Below are 21,004 nucleotides of genomic sequence, written 5' to 3' on the forward strand. Positions count from 1 at the left end.
AGAAAGGTCCCAGCCGGGAGTCGAACCGGGGCCTTCTCGCTGTGAGGCAAGAGCGCTAACCACTGCGCCACCGTGCAGCCCTCTGCTCACTATTACTATGTGAAACTGAATAGTGTGCAGCTGTGTTTTTGACAGTCACCTGGTGCAGATTCTTATACATGCAGCTTCCTGTTAGTTCTCCTCTGCCTCATCTGGCTTTAATTATGTGCATTTTAAGCAGCTGACATTAATTCTCCACAGTGTGATACATTAATAGAATATTTAATATATAACAAAATTATTTCAAACACAGCTGTTTTTCCATTTCCCACGTGTTTGTTGACCATTTCTCTCATTTTGGCGGGTATTTTGGGGCCTCCGTGACATCACAACCCCTGATTAGACAAAGAGAGTGCTCTCTGTCTATTTTTAACTCCACCCGTTTGCACTGCTATGGCTCCCTCTTGTGGATGCTCTCGGTATCGCGGTTCCCCTCCTCCCCTCCCTGATCAACAAGCAGCGCGGTGATATAATATGCTGCTAAAGCTTCCCTCAGAAGCAAAATGGCCGATAGTAAACTAACCGATCCTATAGCGTCTGACAGTCATCAAGGGTTTATGCAGGTTTTGTTTACAGCTTGAGAACTACAGTCGCTCACGAAAGGATTTTCGCCTTTTTTCCTTTTTTACGATTTAGATTTCGCCTACTTGCGATGTTATTTCACATTCAATTTAGCCTTGAAAGCCTCGAAGAACTAGCTTGCTAGGCTAGCTTCTTTGCTAGCCTGCTAGCGGTAGGTCTGCAAGAATTTTTGCACAGCTGCACTTTATGTCCTATGTGATTACCGAGGTGAGTATTGAACGCAAATGTGGATTTTTTTTTATTTTTTAAGCTTTTCGCTTCCCGTGTGCGTATTAGCGACATTTGTGCGTCTTTATTTACCCAGCTAGCAGAACACGGGGTTCTCAGTTTGGGGATAGCTTTCGCTTGTTTGGCGTTGAATTGCTAAATAAGCGTCACAACTTGGTGGTATCATTTGGCCTTGAGGAACAACCGTGTTTGTGTTCTCTGGTTGTGCGTCTACAGAAGTTTAATTTGTAAAATATTTCCTTTAATTACCCCCGTGTGGTTAGCTTAAACCGCTTTAAAAGATGCGACACACTGTCGTTCCGGTTCTGGTTAGACGGAGCTCCGGCGGCAGCTTCTGTGACTGCTCGCCGTGTTCTGCAGCGGTTTTTGGGGGTCAAGACGTCAACTTGGCCGCGTCTTTAAGCCGGTGGACTTGCTAAGCATCTCCTTGTAGAGTCACAGATGTTCGTGTTGTTTGTCCTGGCTAATTGCTTCTACGTAGACAAGCGTCTGCTATGCTGTTCAGGATTGCTCGTTCATTCTTAACCTGATTAACAATGCACTGCTAGTATGTGATAAGTCAAACATATGATGCTAGTTGGCTTTCTAACCCCGGATGATGCATTATAAGTAGTAAAAAGAGGTCCTTAATTCTCTTTTGTGTTTAGTGTCACATCTGGTTAACTAAGGCCTGTGTTCAAACCATTTTAAACTATCTTCTTTACAAAATGTTGATATTTTTAATTATAGCTATAATCTTTTTTTCTTTGACTAAAAACAGCTAATATTTTAGTTCACGATCGGAGAACAATTCATATTTCTACTCATTTTAAGTCACTATTTTCCCACTCTGACACAAATCCTGTTTTTGGTGTTTTTAACATGTTATTGTTACTTTTTTTCTGATGACGGAGTGCATGCATAAAGAAAATTAAGCTTAAACTTGTATTTTTAAGTGTTTTTTAATTCAAATTGTTGTGAATCAGGAGCAGATAAAAAAAAAACGTTTGAAAAGGCTTTAGGACAATCTTCCTGCTCCTCTCCATTCTGATGCATCCACTTGTAGACAAATGGATACATTAACGTTTTTATTTTCCTCGCCTGATCTAGAATCTGGATCAATACTGTACAGGTGGATAGCTCCAATATTTTTGTTGCGCCGTTAATGTTAGGTTGGGGGTGTGAGGGGCTGTAAACAGGAGGAGAAAGTGTAAACAAAGGGATGATGGGAAGTAGGGGAAGACTTACTTCATGCCAGTCCAGCCCATAACCTCATTTCTGTTGATCTCCTCCAGCTCTGCAGGATCTATGTCTTAAAAATGACACGGGTTCATCATAATTAAAGGACCAAGTGGAATGCTTTTATAATCCATCAAAAGATGATTAAAGTGGGACTTCAAAAACCTTTATCACTTAACAAAAGTTATGTTGAAAGTACATTTGAGAAATACATCTATTCATTTTACAATACATTGTATTAGTGACCATGTTAATTTCCATCAGTGATGTAATCTGCAGAGTTACTCATCACTAATTGAGTTTCATACATTTATTTTGATTTAAATTAGTCATAAAGTGGTAATTTGCATTTAAAATGGCATAAAATAAGTTTTCTCTATTTTTAGGCTAATAATTAGGGCTGTGTATCTCTTCTCTAACATGATTTAATACATATGTCTATACATGGTCCATGCATAAAAGATTCAACTAACTTCGTAGCTATATGTTATAGTCAAATTTATTTACTTAAATGTTTGCAATTTAGTTGTTTATGCACTTGAAATTTCAAACTATAAAAGAAAATGTCTTAATAACTTATTTTTAGTAATTAAAACAAAATGTCTTTGACATAGCAGTTTTTTTTAGACTGTATATTATTTGTGGTTTAAAAAAAGCTGTTATTAATTTATCCAGGTTTTGTTCTAAGTACTGAGGGAAGAAAGGGTTCAGTGAACAGAACACACATTCCTCACTGGGGTTCACTTTCAGATAATTGTAGTTGATAAGACTTGGTGGAAGTACACTTGTGATTGGACATCTTTTTGTTTGCATCACATGTACATAAAAGGTAAAGACAGTAGACAATCAAGTGGGAAGTGAAACTAACAGTTTACCAGAAACCAATTGTTTACTTCTAGATTCACTTTCTGCCTTTTTTACCAACATAATCGCGTTTGTATCTGTTGTTTCCACCCAATACTGCTATTACTCTTGTGACTTGATCCATTCTTTTTTTTTTTTAATACTTATTTTAATCCGTTACGTCCATACAAAAAAAGCTTAAATATTTTTTTTCTTGTGTGGTCGTATATTCACTTTGACTTAATCACTTTTTCATTTGCAATGTGTTGTGCTACTGTATTGGATCTGCTGGGTTTGGGTTATTTGCTGCAGAGAAGTCTGGTATGATAGCCTTTTGCTGTTCAAGTTTACATGTAAGTTCTGCCATGTTTCCACATGTTATCTTTACACATGTCAACTGTTTAGGTTGGGAAGGATTCAGCTGTAAGGGCACAAACGACGTGTCCTTCACAATAGTGGACAGATGGCTCACTCGTTAGCATTGAAGCTGCTGTCCTCCGGATCGCTCCACCTTCACCGTCCCCACTGAAACAAAAAACATCCGACTTTTCCAGCGGGGTTTTGTGTCACGTTATCGTGGCTGCTGCTTGTGTCGTTTGTCATTTTCAATCGCAATGCTTTGCTGGTTAATGAATTATGCAGCGAGGAGCTGCGCGAGCGAGGGTTGGTGTCAACCTGTCTGCTCAGGTTTAACGTTGTCGTTTCTGGGTAACATCGGAGGTGTCAGAGTACCCGCGATCTGATGAATACATCCCTCCAGTTTTGAGTGAAAGCCTCTCGTGAAGTGAAAAGTGCACATTTTTAAATTCCTAGTGGGGTTCAGGGTGTCTGGAAAGCATAAATAATTCAATGTGTGTATTTCTCTTTACAGACTAGAGAATCAAGAAGGGGAACAGTAGTTCATGGAAGACAAGAAAAAGAAGAAAGAAGAGAAGAAGAAAAGGGAAACCTCTCAGAAGGTAAATAGTTATAGAAGTTTTTTTGTTAAATTACCTCAGAAAAGACTGTTTTTCTTTCCTTTTTTTCCTTTTTACTAAAGTTTATTCTTTTCTCTACTTTTCTCCTGTTTAGGTGCCAGAACAGAAAATCAAAGGTATACTTTCCCCTTCATAATTCTTCTGATTTTCATTATTTTACTCTGAATTTTCCATTTTTAATCAGAAATGACACATTTTCTAATAAACCTAATTATCTAAAAAATAAAATGGTTGTTGATCTTCCTGTTTTAAGCAGTTTTTTTTTAAGTGTTTAACATAATTTTCTCTTTTCCTTTTTCCTTCCTAAGTGCCAGAATCAGCCAAGCCCTCCTGTTCCCAGCCCCTCTCCACCCCAGGTTCAGTGTCCCCCAGCCCTGGCCCCATCTCCCCTTCCTCCCCGAGTCCTGGTCCGGGCGGGGTCTCTGCCCAGGTTCCTCCTGGCGGCGGGAACAATGCAAAGCAGCGGACTGCTGTGGCCAACGGACAGCCCACCACCACCACCACCTCCTCCTCCTCTTCTTCTTCCTCGTCTCCGTCTGGAAGTCAGACTTCCCAGCAGCAGCAGCGGTACATGTCCAGAGAGGTCCCACCGAGATTCCGCTGCCAGCAGGACCACAAAGTGCTACTGAAGAGGGGCCAGCCGCCGCTGTCCTCCATGCTGCTGGGCGGAGGAGGGGAGGGGGCTGCGGGAGGAGGCGGTGGCTGGGTTCCCACTGCAGATAACCACAATACGAATGCATCTGGACATGCAGGTGAGCGTCACACGCTGTTGTTCAGACACTTGATTTGTTTGGGGAGTTGTCTGTCAATCTGGCCACACAGGAAAAAAAAATATGACGCCCCAAAATTATTAGTCAGAACAGAAGTCTCTTTCTCCTGCCAGAGCTGGCCACAAAAAAAACTAAATTTGCGCCCGAATTTATTGGCCGGAAGTCTTCACTCGCAACCCCCCGCTTTAAAGGGTAACCAAACAGGGAAGTGGGAGGCTGACTCCACCCACAGCAAAAATGTGAAAATCCAGAGGGGTGGGCTGGGGAACAGGAGTGCTATCATTACTAGAGCTGCAGATCATCACCTGAGACTTCTGAAACCTGGATGGTTTGACCTATCATAAAATTCCACTGTAATACCTCAATTCAACCTTTAGGGTGCAACACAAAGGAGGTTTTTGACTATATTTTCAAAAATTAAGCAATTTTATTTTAATTTGTCAAAAAATCTGGCACAGACAGCACTTTTAAAGCCCCATTTATAGAGGTCAATAACCAAAAAAAGTTGATTTTGGGTTTGGTTCCCTTTAAGCTTTTGATCTTTTTTCCCTTTCCCTTTTCTTGCATGTGACCAGAGGCCTCTGACAAAAATACTAATTATAGAGTCTGTTATTAAAATGTATTCATCTGCCACTATCTGTGATGTAATCACTCGTTTACCCCACAGATTCCAACATGACTTCATCCTCCCCTTTACAACCCAAGTCGTCATCTTTGTGCGTCGCTGCTTTGTCGTCTTCTACTACTTCAACTTATGCAAATTCCACATGGGGGGCAGGCCCTGGCAGCCAGTCCTCTTCTCAGGGCTGTGAGAGGGTGATTGTGGATGGGACTGACCTGGAGGACTGGCCCGCCATCACAGGCGGGGCCAAACCAAGTTCTGACGGGGCTGCGGGGCGGACGCAGGAGCAGGACTGTCCCAGTAACAACAATAGTGCCTCATGGGGTGAGAGAAGCATCCAGCAAAAGGGAGGGGGGATCGGAGAAGGAGGAGCAGGGAACACAGACAATCCTTCCCCACCTCGTTCTTCTCCTCTGTCCTCTTCTTCCTCTCTTAATGAATGTGCACAGTCGAGCGGCGGCGCGTGGGGCTCCTCTGCCTCGTCCCAGGCGGAGGCCGGGCTCGGATCAGCAGAGTTTTACAGTTCCAAAGTCTCCCATCTGCTCTCTGGGTCTCAGGAAGGCCCGGGAGGTGGCAGCAGCAGCAACAGCGGTGTCACTGGTGCCAACTTCAACCCCAGTGTGAACCCCTCCGCTTGGCCCGCCCTGGGACAGAGTGGAACTTCAAACAGCGATAGCCTTCCGCTCCACTCGTCCATCACTTCAGCTTCCTCATTCTCTGCCAGCACCGCCCTCATCACCACTCAAACACTTTCATCTGTGAATCAAACTGGTCTCTACCAGCAGCACACTGACACAGCTGTGGGAGCCAAAAGTGAAGAACAGCAGCAGCACTTAGAGAACCCGGCCTCTGAACCGGGTTCAGGCGGGGGATCAAGAGAAGCGGGACCAAATCAAGAAGGTGGCGATGAGGCAAACTCTGGAGTTGTTACTGAAGTAGAAGGAAGTGACGATCTTTCTGGTTCCTTGTCTTCCTCCTCCGTTGCCTCTTCTCGGAGATCCATGCCTCCTCTGTCCTCGGACCCAAGTTTATGTGCCTCACAGGCGGATGCGTGGGGCGGAGGAGGTCCCGGGACTCAGGGGCAGGAAGGGACTGTATGGGGTTTTGGTAGTCAGGACGACGGGGCGGGGTGGGGCAGGGGGAGTGGTGGGGACTCAGCGGCTCCAGTGGTATCTCAGGAAGTGTGGGAAGGAGGCAGTTCAAAAGCGGATTGGGTTGGCTCTGCCGAAAATTCAAGTAATTTAGCAATAGGAAATCAAAAAGGAGTGGATGTTAGCAGCGGTAGTGCTGGAGGCGTGGGTGCTGGAGGCAGCAGTCTGGAGGACTCTGCCTCACCAAAGTTTGCTACTATGACAAAAGCTTGGGACAATCAGAAAGGGACGGAGGGTGGGGATGTTTCTGTTGGGGAGTGGGTCGCAGGAGGGGTGCAGGGGGGAGTCACCGGAGGGCCCTCCTCCTCCAGTGGAGGTGGGTCCATAGCTGGAAGCGGAGGGGAGGGGAGCGGGAGTGAACAGAAGCAGGATCGGTCTTCTTCTGCTCGGCTCCGCTCCCAACAGTCCTCCACTGCTGAAGTGGCCTTACTGAGCATGCTCAACCGGTCTGATCTGGACCCCAAGGTTCTGTCCAACACGGGGTGGGGGCAGACGCAGATCCGACAGAATGTGGCCTGGGACCTGGACAGCAAAGCAGGCGGAGGAGGGAACAGAAGTGAAGGAAACCCTTCTTCTGCGTTCCCGTCAGCCAGCATGAACACTACAGCAAGTCGCAGCTCGAGGTACCTGCCCAACACGGGGGCAGCACCTGTGGAGTTACCTGTAGGCAGTCACTCAAGTGGCCAAAACTCTGCTTCCTCTACTGTTGAAGAGGGGGGTTCTTTCATGCCTGGCAGTGCTATGAAGCCAGGCTCATCGGATGATGATATGGAGGGCAGTGCAGCTACAGGGTGGGGCACCGCCCCGCCCGAAAACCAGGGCAAAAGGTGGAGGAGCGAAGAGCAACAGTGGGGTGATCGCAGAGGCGGTGGAAGCAACTGGAGGGACCTGGAAGAACAGGCTAGCGGGTGGGGGGACGCTCCAGAGAATAAAGGTACAGGGGGTTGGAAGGGGTCTGCAAAATCTGAAGCAGGGGGCTGGGGGGAGGAGTGGGGCCAGAGGGACTCTTCTAGCGGGGGCGGGTGGGGAGAGAGGCGTAGTAAGGCTGGAAGCAAATCTGATGATGGACCCGCTTGGGGAAACGTGGACGAAGGCGGATCTCAGCGGGGAGGGTCAAGTTTGGACGAGGGCGTGTCCCACCAGGATTGGGGGGGTACCAAACCCCTCGCAGCACAGATACCAAACAGCCAAGTCGCACCAATGAAAGCCCCAAATCAGCAGCAGCAGCAATCACACGGCCAGCAAGCAATGGGAGCACCCATGCAAGGAGGGTGGAGCAGCCGCTCAGGCGGAGCAACCGAAGGTCCGTCGTCCAAGGGTCAGAACCAAAGTTTGGGCTGGAAATCCGGCCCCATCCCCCAAATCTCTGGAGGTGATACACTGGAGCCCAGCGGCTGGGAAGAGCCCTCCCCTCAGTCTATCAGCCGCAAAATGGAAATAGATGACGGCACGTCGGCGTGGGGAGACCCGACGCGCTACAACAACAAGAACGTCAACTTGTGGGACAAGAACAGTCCCACACCCGGTCAGAGTCACGGTCAGCACGGCCCCCCACCGCCCATGCAGCAGCCACCCCTCAGAAGACAGCCGGGGATGCAGCACAGCACCAACAAAAGTGCCGGCTGCGGCGCAGCTGGTGAGAGATCATTCAAGCACATTTTAGTGTTTTTGTAAACCGAAGTTTAGTGTTAAATTCTCATGAAGGTCCAGGGATGTGGGGAGGAGGAGGAGGCCCACCAACTGTGGATAACGGTACGGCTGCTTGGGGCAAAGTGTCGGATGGAAGTTCAGGTTGGGGAGAACCGGATGAAGCCGGCAAAGCATCTGGATGGAGGAACCCTTCACCCAACCCTGGAAAACCTGGTAACACAAGCTAATCCTACAGAATCAATTGTTGCACTCTAAAAATTCAAGATGTTGATCCTTTTTAGGTTGTTTTTTCTTGTACTCATCGTTCCCATAATTTCCCAAAAGAACCCATTAGTCACAGAGAAGCAGCTCCTCACCAGTCATCTGTTTGTGCTGCAGCAGTGAAGCCGGTGGAAAGTTGGGGTGGGAAAGGAGACGGCTCCATCGCAGCCTCCAGGCACCCCAGCTGGGAGGAGGACGACGACGGCGGCGGTGGAGTTTGGAACAGCACGGGCTCCCAGGGAAGCGGCTCCTCCTTTGGCTGTGGTGGGTGGGGTCAGACTCACGGAGGAAAGAGAGGCAGCATGAAGGTGAGGAGGGGGGGTCTCAAAAACATCCATTTGGCTCCTTCTTTAGTGAAAAGTTTGTTCTCCAAATCCTGTTTACCTTTTTTGGTTCAGATTAATGTTTGAATTTCTTTCCTAAAGAGTGGAGGAGGAGACAGCTGGGTGAACTCAGTGTCACGCCAATTCTCAAATATGGGCCTTCTGGTAAGACATTTCAGTATTTCTATACCTGAAATCCATATGCATGTGATTTGTTTAGTTTCATCATCAATGCTTTATTATTTAAAGTCCAACTCATTTAAAGCATTATGAGACGTGAGATCATGAAGTTGTTTGTGTTTAGGGTGATGATTCCAGTGTTGACAAAAAGATGGAAGCAGACAAGAGAGGAATGAATGACTACAATGGAGAGATGCGCAGAGGAGGACGGGGTGGTGGAGGCTACCGCATGTCTGCTTCCAAAGACATGGGTTCTGTGGACATGGGGGCATATGGTGACAAGGTGAGTGGTTGTTTTAGAAATTTCTGAGTTATCTCGACCACAACCGATCTAAAAATGCCAACAAAGGAAAAATCCAAACCCTTCAGAGCCGTTTTTTTTTTCAATCTGTCAGCGCTTCACAGACTCAGTATGTTACATCCATCATATTGTCTAACTTCATTGCAGTAGAAAATTATGCATTATTTGATGTTGATATTTTATTTTGGTGAAAGTTTCTCTTTTGCTGTTGCAGTTTGACTCGTTCTAGTATTTCTCCTCTCTGTGTGTGTGGATCCACTTTCTAACAAGACATGTTGAACATTTTGAAGAAGTCAGAAAAATGTAAATGTTAGTGATTATGGAGATCTGTTTACACTTTCACTTGTATTTGAATATTATTCATACAGTATAACAGCTGTTTTGTTAATGTTCACATTCTTAGATTTGGGTTCTAAAATACCTTAAAAATTTCTTCAAAATTTTAGATTAAACTTGTAGAAACCCTTTGATTAGCATGAATTATTCTGTTTCCATATCCTATGTGTTACTAGCTGTGTTTCCATTGACTATGAAATTGCGCAAATTGGATTTGCGATAATAAACTGGCATATTGGAAACACATTGTCGTAAAAAACTTATTGAAACAAAGGAGGTGTTTTTTCTAAACAAAATATTTCACAATACTGCAATGGAAACACTTTTTGTCAAACTAGAAAAGTTGCGATAATGCTTTTTGCTGAATGTGGTTGCTGAAGAAATTTACAGTAATTGCTGAAGGGATTTGCTGAAAATGCTAAAGCTTTTGCAAAATACTAAAGTTGCTTGAGGACTTAAAGTTGCAGAAAGTGCACACAGAATTTAAAAAATTTCTTGTAAAATTGCCTAAATTTCATCAAATTTTGAAATGGATATAAGGTATGAATACCAAAGTACAAGCAGGAATGTACTGGATGTATTAAATGTTTTGATACCAGTATTGCATAGGTTTCAAGGTGCACAAACGGATTCTAAGAATTTCCCATTCATTTTCAATGGGGCGGAAAATTGCCTAAATTGCTTAAAATATAAAAAAAAAACGTAAAATATATTTATACCAAAAGTACAAGCAGTAATGTCCTGAACAAGCTGAATGTTTTAATACTAAGATTGCTGAAATTGCTCAAAGTGTGATAGAGCTTTTACCTACCAAAAAATGGACGAAAAGTAGCAGGAGAATCACTTAAGTGTGTTTGCTCACTAACCATTTGCATAATGAGTCACGTGACCAACAGTGACTGCATCCCTGTGCAGAAGCACTGCACAGCGGGCACCACAAGAGGCATCACACAGCTCATCAGAAGTCTGGCGTGTCATGCGGAATTGTTGGATCCTCAGCTCCTATATAAAATCACCAACCTTCATTTCCCAGAATCTCTTCATCCGTAGCCACTCCCACGTAGCTCGCTGCTCCACGGCCTGAACAAGGCGCCGACATCTCCTTTGATAGATGATGACGAGCGCTAGTCTCGTGGCAGAAATTTGAATGTATCTGCTGTAAATCAAAGTATTGTTAACCATGTTTCTGAATGACTTGATTTTTGTGTACTTGTATTATAATTTAATGCAAACTGTGTATTTATAGAATTTTAATAAAGTTTTGCACATATGTGTAATGAAAACACAGCTACTTTTGCTTTACTGGTGTTGTGTTCTGATGTGATTTTCCTGAGTCTGACGTTTCTCCACCATCTTCTTGGTATCACAGGTGGGCGGCCATGGAGTCTTTGTGCCCGGCGGAGGAGGAATGCCTCCACCCCGAGGGATGCACCAGCCCGGCATCCATCCCATGAACCCGCCCCAGGGGTTACGTGCTCAAGTGCCTCATCAGTTCCTGTCCGCTCAGGTCTGTTTTCAGTCTGAACTTGTTTTTCTTAGGAGCGGTTTGGGTTGGTATTGTTTAGTTTTTTAGCTTACAGAAAGTTCAAACTCTGTGACTTTAAAAGTTTGCAGTCCTGCTAATAAATCTTCACAGTCTTCAAGCTTTTTTTGTGTGTGTCATTGAAATATGTGAATAGAATTTAAAATAGCAATAAATGTTTCTTAATGCTTAAAAAAATCAAGGCAAAATGCTGAAGCAAGTGGTAAAATACGATTCTCATATTTTTGCTTGTTTTGCTTTTAGAAGCTGATTGTTTTACCCAAAGATTTCTAAAATTTCTGCCATGTCATTGTTGAGATAAGGATCTTTACTCTCCAAAATGTTTTTTTTTTTATTTATTTTTATTTTTTTTATTGCTGACTTCCTTTTTGATGTTGCGCTTATTATTCTTCAAATGTACCTTTAAAGCGCTTCATGTTGGTTTTGATGGCCAAACTGCTGGCTCTGGTTAAAGAAAATGTGTTCTTTAGAGGCAGTAGTTTATTTTAATGTATGTGCTGCATCCGTACTTTCTCTGCTCATGTATCCGTTTGATGGGTGAAAGTTAGCTTTTTCCCTCTTCATTGCTCAGATCCCATTCATTTCCTGTGAGGCCAGCATGCTCATACATCTGAAATAAATACTGACAGCTGAACACGGTGTTTGTTTTTGTCACGCTCTGACTCATCCGTACCCTCACATTCCTGTGACCTGCAGGTTCCGGGTCCAATGCTAAAGCAGATGCCCTCTCCTGGTGGCAGTGTGGGTGGAGTTGTTGGAGGAGTAGGAGGTGTCGGTGGCGTCGGCACGGGGGTCGGCGGTGTTGGCGGAGGAGTGTTCCCTCCTCAGATTTCACCACAGCAGTTAGCAATGCTTGGAAACATATACCCCCACATGCAGCAGTTCCATCTGGTACGTGCACAACACGCCACAGCGGCGAAAAGGGCTTTACGCTTTCTTTAAACGGTGTCTAAACTTTTCCACCTACTGACCCACAGGCCTGCCAGCTTTTGCTACAACAGCAGCAGCAACAACAACAGCAACAGCAGCTTCTACAGAACCAGCGGAAGTTCCCTCAGCCTCTCAGACAGCAGCCAGACCCCCAGCAGGTCAGGATCTTCTACACTTTCTCCTGAGTCTGTATGGTGGTTTTATCAGACTAAACCATTTTAGCAACAATAAAATACAAACAAAAACAAGAAAATTTGGTTTTAGATTTTATATAGAAAATATCTATTAATGTATTGAAATTTGAAGAATTAAGGTTTAAAATGACTTTTTCTACAGCTGTGTTGTCTTCTTTTTCTTTTCCTTCTCTTACTAAATTTTATTGTTATTATTGATTTGAGGACCATCATCACCAAGACAAGTTCTTTGTATGTGTAAAAGCGTACTTGGTAATAAAGCTTCTTCTGATTCTGATATTTTGAGGAGTTTATTTCTCAACAATTTTTAGACTGTACATATACGTTTAGTGGCTATTTTGCTTCATTTGAACTGTTGTTTACTATATCAAGCAAGTTTTTTAAAACTTGCTTGATATATGAAATTGATCTTTATTATGGATTAAGCATTGTCATTTTAACTTTTTTTTATTTGCTTAAGCAAAAAACGTTTTTTTGAAAATCCTACTCTTTATATTAACTTGAATTATCTGAAAACAATGACGACAACCAAATGTTAATTTTAAATTGAAACTTGAAAAAATATTTTATCCATTTAATCATATTTTTATGCATATAATTGTATGCATTTGATTATAAATTGTACTCAATTTTCAGAATCAGATCTATTTCCAATCAAATATTTATTTTTTATGCATTTCCATTCCAAAACCATTTTCCTGATAATTAAATAACTTTTTTGCCTAACTGTTATGAAATTAGACAAAAGTGGAATTTATATTAGTAAAATAGTACTTCTCACAGGCAGAACAACAAAGCAGTTTCCACTAACAACATTTAAAAAAAAAATAGAAAAGTCGCACAACCTGCGATCATTTGTGTGAATGGTTAAAGCATAAAAGCAAAAGGTTTTAGTATTTTGGTAGAGATGTGTCTAGTTTATAAATCATTTTAACTCAGGGTTCTTACTCTTCATCCCGTTGTCTTGAACGCTGCTCTTTGCAGCTCGCTAGGATCATGGCTATCCTGCAGCAGCAGAGGCAGCAGGGTGGAGTTGGTGGAGCAGCGCAGGGAGGGGGGAGCTCCAAACTGTCCCCCTCTCACCTGGGTGGAGGGCTGCCCAAACAGGCCATGGTAGACCCCCTGACACATCCTGGCTTGGGGGGACCCTTATCAGATCCTTATGCCAAATCACAAGGCATGTACCCTGGTGAGTGCGTCCCGTCGTCTGCGCGTTTTCTGCTGCTGTTCTCCCCGTCCAGCCCAGAAAAGGCTTGGTGAGCATGAAATGTCTGCATTTCTTCTTGCAGGTCTGGCACCTGGCAGCAACTTGTCAACACTGGAGCTCAGTCCCATGATGGGGGGGATGAAGGACATGGGGGGGCAGCAGTCTCGCTTTAAATGGATGATGGAGGAACATTCCCCAGCTCCGTCTCCCCCGGACCCAACCCCTCACAAGAATGGTGGGAAAGTGGATTCTCTACAGAATGTTCTTTTGTTTTCATATAAGGAAGTGGCTAACTTTGAACCCTCATGATGCGTCTTCCTTCAGGCCCTTTGCCCAGCTCCATAAAGGTCAGAGGAGGCTCCCCCTTCTCCCAGTATGAAATGCTGGGCAGCGAAGGTTTGGGAATTCCCCCTCAGGGTTCTGCAGACAACTGGCATCGGACTCCTGGGAGCAAAATGGGGAACAAACCTGCCACTTCAAGCTGGCCACCAGGTATATACATATATCTATACTGCCATTTGTTACCATTTTTTTTTTTAAATTAAGAATAAGCTCTGAATTTAGTCACATTTATAGCACTAATATGGGTGATAATGAGAGTGATACAGCAGTAGCTCATATTTAATATTAAGAATAATAAAACCTTTCTGTTCTGTGGTGACAGAGTTCCAGCCCGGTGTGCCCTGGAAAGGAATACAAAGCAGTGGAGACCCAGAATCGGATCCCTACATGACTCCTAGAAGCGTTCTAGGTTCTCCAGGATCCCCAAACCTTAATGACCCTGACCACCAGTTGCTGCGAGACAACATAGGTAAAAAGCTAATTTGTGCAAATAATGAAGTACTGACACTAACTGGGCATTGAAACTTTAATGAGTAACAAATAAATTGAATATAGACGAATAAGCTTCAAGCTTAAGTGTCGGTCTTAAAGCTGTGTCGTTCCTGGAGCGTGGTGTTAAATCAATAAACAGCTTTAATCCTTATAGGCATGTTTTAATGTCTTTCCCCAAACACAAGAAATATCTAGAAAAGTCTGGACTAAACATATTTCCATAGTTTATCTCTCATTCATTTCATCCTGCATGGATCTGGAGTTGTTTTAGTCTGAAGCCTCCCAATCCTTAACATTCAGACTATTGGGTCTTAATAGGTCTGATGGGAGAATCCTCACTGCAGGTTTTGTTTTTAATTACGTCTAAAGAGCCTCAAATCATGTTGATGAATGGGTGGACTAAAAATGTTGGAATTAGGTGATTTTTTTCAGTTTTAAGAAGGAAGTTATTCTTTTTACAACATATAGAGCATCACTGTACAGAAGCACCGTAAAGAACCATGGAATGCTCATATATATTCAATCTGTCTCATAAAAATCCCAGAGTTTATCCAGCATTCACATGGAATGATGTGCTTTCATAGCCACAACAAGACTATACATGACAGAGAGGGAGTGTGAGGGTCATGTTAGGATATGTCTCGGTCCTGTGAGCATTACTCTACTGTGCTGCATGCTAACGCAAGTTCCAGAAATGTAAAGTAAACCTTTTGGATTTTGTGTTTTCCAGGGCCAAACCCCCCCCTCAACACCTCGCTGCCTTCACCTGGTGCCTGGCCCTACAGTGCCTCTGACAGCTCCCTGAGCAATGCACACAGCACAGGTATTTCCTTTTTCCAGCTCTACTTCTGAATCCTCCTCCGTTCCATTAATAGAGGACACATCATTTATTTCAATAGAAAAGATTAAAATCTGTTTCAATATTCTGATTTCTCCGGCATTTTTCAAATATTTTTTTCCGTCTCTCTTTCTCCCCACATCTGCTTCAGGAAAGTACTCTGAGTACAAGCCCAGCTGGCCTCCAGAGCCCATCGGACAAAATAAATTATGGAAGACTAATCGCAACAGCTCGCAGCTGCCACGCCCTCCTCCTGGCCTTACCAATCAGAAGCAGGCCTCACCATCACCGTGGGGAACTGGAGTTCCACGGTTGGCCAGGAGCTGGGGAGGGGGCGGGATCAATCAAGAGTCAAGATTTGGGCCAGGTATTTATTTTTTTTCTGAATGAAATGGTGAAATATATTGTCAGTTTAGCTTTTTATATAATAATCATCATCACATGAGGATTTGTAAGGCTTTCATGTAAATGTTTATAATTGTACTTTCTGCTGTTTCCTCGTAGGCTCAGCTTGGAGTGATGGTACTTCCTCTAGAAGCAGCTGCTGGTTACTGCTGAGCAACCTGACTCCTCAAGTAAGAAATTACTGAACAACATCAACAATTATTTGTACATTTTGGATCAAAATTTGTCAAAAATAAATTTTTAAAAAGTTAGGTAAATATCAACTTACATCCAGGCTTCAGGCTCCAGGGCTCCCCCTGGTGGTGACAGATGGCAAAGAAGCTAAAACACGAAAAATGTAAAATATTGTCACTATTATAAGAGTTACTGGTCTAAATCTGGGTCAAGAATAAGTCTTAAGATGTGTAAGATCATTACAAACAGGTCAGAAGAAATTTACATTTTGTCCAGTCAAACATAAAACAAAAAACGTCCAACTTCCTTTAGGACTAAACTGTATATTAAACGTATACATTTAAAAAAAATCAGACTCAGATTTGTTTAATGGTACCCTAATTTTTCCCTGAATGAGTAATTATTGATAAAAGGTTGGTAGTAAAATAGTGAACCTGAACAGTTTTTTCTTAACATTAATTTATATAAGATTGCCCTAAGTGAGCGTTCATAAAAAATACAAAAAATAAAAAAGCCTGTGGCTGTTCTTTATTGTTCTGAACTGTGCAGGTCTGAAGTGCTTATCAGGTTGTAGGAAGGTTTTCCAATTAGAAAACATTTTAGCTGCATTTTGATTGGATTCTATGAGCACTTTTTTATTCACCAGAAAACATTAAAGGTGTAATCGACTCTTTTTATCTTTGCCATTTTGCTGGCTTTACTGACCCAGCTGTGGCCAGCAGTCACAGGAGTATCTAGAAAACGTCAAAAGTGCCAATGAAATCAAGTTTGTGTTTACAAGTATTTAGTTTCAAAGAATAATGAGGATGTGCTTACTAAAATACAAAGGCTGACATGAGATTCTGAGGATTCAAAATATAATGTTGTGACCACAGTGGATAATAAAGCTTATTGGTTGAGGTTCTTCCTGACTTTTGATACCAGCTCTGAGACAGGAGGCAGAGCTGAAGATGTTACGTTTCTATTTGGGAGTGAAAAGGATTGATGGATCAGAAATGAATCCTTCAGAGGAACAGATCAAGATAGATGTTTTGTAGATGAATGCATATTAAAGCTGGTTTGAACACATTTAGAGGAGGATCAGTGATGATGCTGAGGTTGGAGCTTCTTGGAAAGGCAGATGGAGGAGGGCCAAAGAGGAGGTTCTTGGATGTAGTAAAGGATGACACGAGGATGTTGGTGTGAGTGAGGAGGATGCAGAGGAGAGAGTTAGATGGAGGCAAATGATTCACTGTGGTGATGACCCCTGAAAAGAGCAGCTGAAAGATGAAATGGAAGATGCTGAGTGTTTATTTGACATGATTGGGTTTTTAGAAATTTTTGATATGGTTTGGTATTTATTTATTTATTTTACAAGTGATGAAGTTTCCCTCCATGCATTTGTTTTTTTGCTTGAGTTTTTGTCTCACAGAAGAGTAAATGTGGAATTTGTGGGTTCTTTTATTTTGCATCAAATGGGATAAAATGAGGTTAAAGTGTGAAGAAGCACCAAAACATGCAAGCTGCCTTTGCTGTGTTTAAATTCTGGAATTTGTGCTTAAAATTAATATACTTTTGGATAAGTTTTAACACCTATCTAACCATAAAGCCAGGCTCCTTCCTGTCACTTTGGGTAGCTGTTTTATAGGATCAGACTTGGAGTTGTGACTAACCCCCTGCTTGAGGGTGCTTTAGTGTTTTCAGATAGAAGATTAATAAAAAGTCTATATTTTAAACAGGTCTGTCAGTCGTTTACTATTTCCAAACCACTTTTTATCAAGTTTTTTGCTGCTTAGGCACATGATTTTACAGAACATGTAAGAGCATAAAGCTGGAGCAGACGTACGTTCAGAGGGCCTGTGTGCTCACTTATCTGTGTTCTGCTTAAGCCTGTCTTACGCAAATCAACATAACAATGCATAACCCAGCTATAATTGGATTGTGAGGACGGATGAGCCATTAAGTAAGTTATCTAATTAATCCATGGAGATGAAATGCTCCTCAGGTGTTTTTATCATGTGGCATGCAGAAGCCATCGGCACAAATGTATCTTGTTGGCAAAGTTTAGAAATTAAAAATTATATTTTCCTGTTTTAGTGCGTGTATATTTGATCTAAACCAGATTGATGTCCAATTATTGTTGTTTTGTTGCAAATGTTTACTTTGGAATTGGGACATTTAATTTACTGATTTCCTCTTCAGATCGACGGCTCAACATTGCGGACGATCTGTATGCAGCACGGCCCCTTACTCACCTTCCACCTGGGCCTCACGCAGGGCAGCGCTCTGATTCGCTACAGCACCCGGCAGGAAGCAGAGAAGGCCCAGGGTGCACTGCACATGTAGGTTCATCAGTGTCTCTGCTGACACATGAATGGAGACTCATTGTGAGAATCTAAGGAGTTTGTTTTCCCCTCTCCCTCACAGGTGTGTTCTGGGCAACACCACAATCCTGGCAGAGTTTGTGAGTGAAGAGGAAGTCGCGCACTATTTTGCACATTCCCAGGCTGGAGGGGCAGAAGGGGCCAGCTCAGGTGGAGCAGCAGGCGGAGGGGCGCCTGGTTCTACTGGAACAGGCACGACTGTGGCCAGCAGTGGCGGCAGCTCCCCTGGGAGTGAGCGGGCAGCGGTGGGCACGTCTTCTGGAGGGAATGGAAACGGCGGCGGCGGGGAAGAAGGTGGTGCTTCGGTTCTCGGTGGCGTGAGATCCTCCGGCGCTGCCTGGCAGAGCCTCGATGGTACAGGCACTTCTTCAGAAACCCCCGCAGCTCAAGGACCTGGACTGGGGATATTTTCTCAGTGGAGCACCAACGGAGCTGGAGAAGGGGCAGTTGTTGGGGGAGTGGACGCTGGGAGGTCCGGGCTATGGGGGGGCATGACCGCAGGATACCCAAGCAGCAGTCTGTGGGGGGCACCACAAATGGAGGAAAGACACCAAATGGACAGCCCTGCTGGATTGTTGCCTGGCAACCTGCTGGGGGGAGGAGCTGATTCCATATGATGAGCCCTCTGTTTGTGGGTTTGGACACACATATGGTATACACTGGGATAAATATGTACTTAATATGGCACACACACACTTACATGGTATGCATATTAATGTACTACATACATAAACCTGCATACGTAAAAGTAGTATGCATAGTACATAATGCAGAAATGTGAGACTTGCTTACACACATTCTCATGGCCAGACTTAAGCTATTATAAAAAATAAATAAATGCAGGGACTGTTAGACGTGTATACAGCCTTTTTCCACAGATGAAGATTTCAACTGCTTAGACTTGAAACCTAAAAAAGAATGAAAAGTCGGTCTCAAAGACTGGACTGGATTGCAGTGTGCTTAGTAAATAGGGGGCTTTGTAACAGATTTACATAGACATGCACACACCAAATACAGAGAAGCCTTCAGACAGACAGGCACTGTAAACAGCATTACCTTCATCGTAAAATAATTTCAAACTATGTGATGTGAGGTTTAAAGTGCAGTTTGTATTCACATCCCCTTAAAGATGGAGATCGAATTCAGACACATGCAAACAGCTCTGATTGACAGCAGAACTGTATCTTACTGTGTATGTTGTTTTTTTCTGTTTGTATGATTTTACTTTTTGAACAGTACAAATATTGAAAAATGTCATTGTTCTGTTTTCAAGATGCTGACCTCCTACTGTTGTATCTCACGCACTCTTTCTCTGTTGTTCTCTCTTGAACATGTTTGTTACTGTTGCAGTGATATTTGTTAAATTGCTGGCAGTTTCAGGCTAAATGCATTTCTCCACGTGTCGATACTGTGCGCAGTATCATACACACTATACGAGTATGAGTGAGACTGAGACCAAGTAAGTGGATTAAACCACCGCATTTGTTGTGCGTACGCGTGTGCGAGTGTGAGGACAGTGTGTGTGCATGTTAATGCCTGTCATAATGTGGGCAAGGCTGCTTACTATACAGAAGGTCTATACAAAATATTTTGAGTGCATTTGGTATACTGCTGACTGTGTGTTCAGAAATATTGGCACTAATGCTTTTTTTTTCTTCTCATTTGAAGTTTTGTTTGTTTTTTAAGGAGATGTCTTTTTTTTATTGTCTGACCTGCAATAATAAAAAAAACATTTTAATGACACAAAGAGCTGAAGGTATATGCGTTTTAGAAAATGGACATGCCAAATCTTATCAACTGTGTGGAGTGGGAGGAACGGGTGGGGGGTTCGTTTACAGAGTAAGCGTTACGTACGTTTTTAATGTTCTGTTGTTGTGTATTCATTTTAAATTAAGACAGGCTTTAACACTCCTGTTCAGTGTTTTCGTTTTGAGATTTTACAAAGGAAAAATTTATTTAAACATTGAGAACAAGATTAATAAAGAAGAAAGTTTTGGCTTCTAACTGTGTCTTTGTTATTTTATATACATGCAAAAAAAAATGAAAGCATTTCATTAACTGCAAGTTTTTCCACTTGAGAAAATTAGTTTTGTCTGTAATGTTCTTCATAGATACACCTCAACTGTGAGAGACGAAATGTTAAAAAAGAATACAGGAAATCACATTGTATGAATTTTGCAGCATTGATTTGTTCTCTAAGTATTCAGTTTACCTCCATTCTATATAATTTAACCCTGGTTGACAACGACAGACCAAACATAGGTTTGTCCCATTCCTAGATGCAGAGATGAACATTGAATTTCAACTCCCTCCACTGATTCTCTGCTGGACGTACATTCAGACCACTCCAGAAGATTGAATTTCTTTGTTGCCTTGGTGATCCTTCTTGAGATCATCGTCACGCTTGAAGATCCAGCCATGTTTCATCATCAATGCTCTCACTGATGGAAGTAGATTATCACACCATTCATTGCCCCATTCATTATGTCCTTCATATGGATAAGTCGCCCATTTCCCTCTGCAGAAAAACAGTCCCAAAGCATGATGTTTCCACCCCCATGCTTCACGGTGGGTATAGTGTTTCTGGGATACAATTCAGCATTCTTCTCCCTCCAAACATGGTTTAATACCAAAGAGTTCAATTTTTGTCTTATCTGACCACATAACAGTCTCTCAGTCCTCCTCTGGGTCATCCAGATAGTCTCTGGAGAACTTTGGACGGGTCTGAACATGTGTTTAAACAGGTGGACCTTTGGAGCTCTTCAGGATGTAGTTATGGGTGGTTTCCTCACCGTTCAAGATCATTTGTACCCACCAGGTGAGATGTTTCATGAAGCTCCAGGTGAAGGGATCTTGATAGTCATCTTGCATTTCTTCCATTTTCCAATAATTGCCTCAACAGTTGATCCTTTCTCATCAAGCTGCTTTTTTATTGTAGATTTGTTCATCTCAGCCTTGTTCAGGTCTGTCTTACCCCTGGTGTCCTTTGACAGCTCTTTGGTCTTGGTGGAGAGGTTGTTTAAGGATGTGGACAG

The 21,004-nt window shown here is 42.9% G+C and overlaps 1 protein-coding gene across 1 annotated transcript; it reads left to right on the forward strand.

Moving 5' to 3' along the window:
• Positions 1-481: 481 nt before the first annotated feature.
• Positions 482-19,973, forward strand: LOC112146174 (trinucleotide repeat-containing gene 6B protein). Its single transcript, XM_024271857.2, has 21 exons — positions 482-828; positions 3,782-3,869; positions 3,982-4,003; positions 4,196-4,639; positions 5,325-8,066; positions 8,135-8,293; positions 8,459-8,649; positions 8,767-8,829; positions 8,969-9,127; positions 10,851-10,988; positions 11,721-11,915; positions 12,002-12,112; positions 13,133-13,337; positions 13,438-13,590; positions 13,680-13,847; positions 14,020-14,166; positions 14,920-15,012; positions 15,179-15,394; positions 15,532-15,602; positions 17,788-17,927; positions 18,013-19,973. The coding sequence occupies exons 2-21, from the start codon at positions 3,813-3,815 to the stop codon at positions 18,584-18,586; spliced, it is 6,048 nt and encodes a 2,015-aa protein (XP_024127625.1). The 5' UTR covers positions 482-828; positions 3,782-3,812; the 3' UTR covers positions 18,587-19,973.
• Positions 19,974-21,004: the final 1,031 nt, after the last annotated feature.

The sequence above is a fragment of the Oryzias melastigma genome, linkage group LG8 (assembly GCF_002922805.2).
Source record: "Oryzias melastigma strain HK-1 linkage group LG8, ASM292280v2, whole genome shotgun sequence".
NCBI lineage: Eukaryota > Metazoa > Chordata > Actinopteri > Beloniformes > Adrianichthyidae > Oryzias > Oryzias melastigma.

Excerpts from the sequence above, each read along its gene's own strand:
- LOC112146174 (XM_024271857.2), top strand. The coding sequence starts at position 3,813 with ATGGAAGACAAGAAAAAGAAGAAAGAAGAGAAGAAGAAAAGGGAAACC. Across the intron at positions 9,128-10,850 it reads TGGGGGCATATGGTGACAAG|GTGGGCGGCCATGGAGTCTT; the intron begins GTGAGTGGTTGT and ends TTGGTATCACAG. Across the intron at positions 12,113-13,132 it reads AGCAGCCAGACCCCCAGCAG|CTCGCTAGGATCATGGCTAT; the intron begins GTCAGGATCTTC and ends TGCTCTTTGCAG.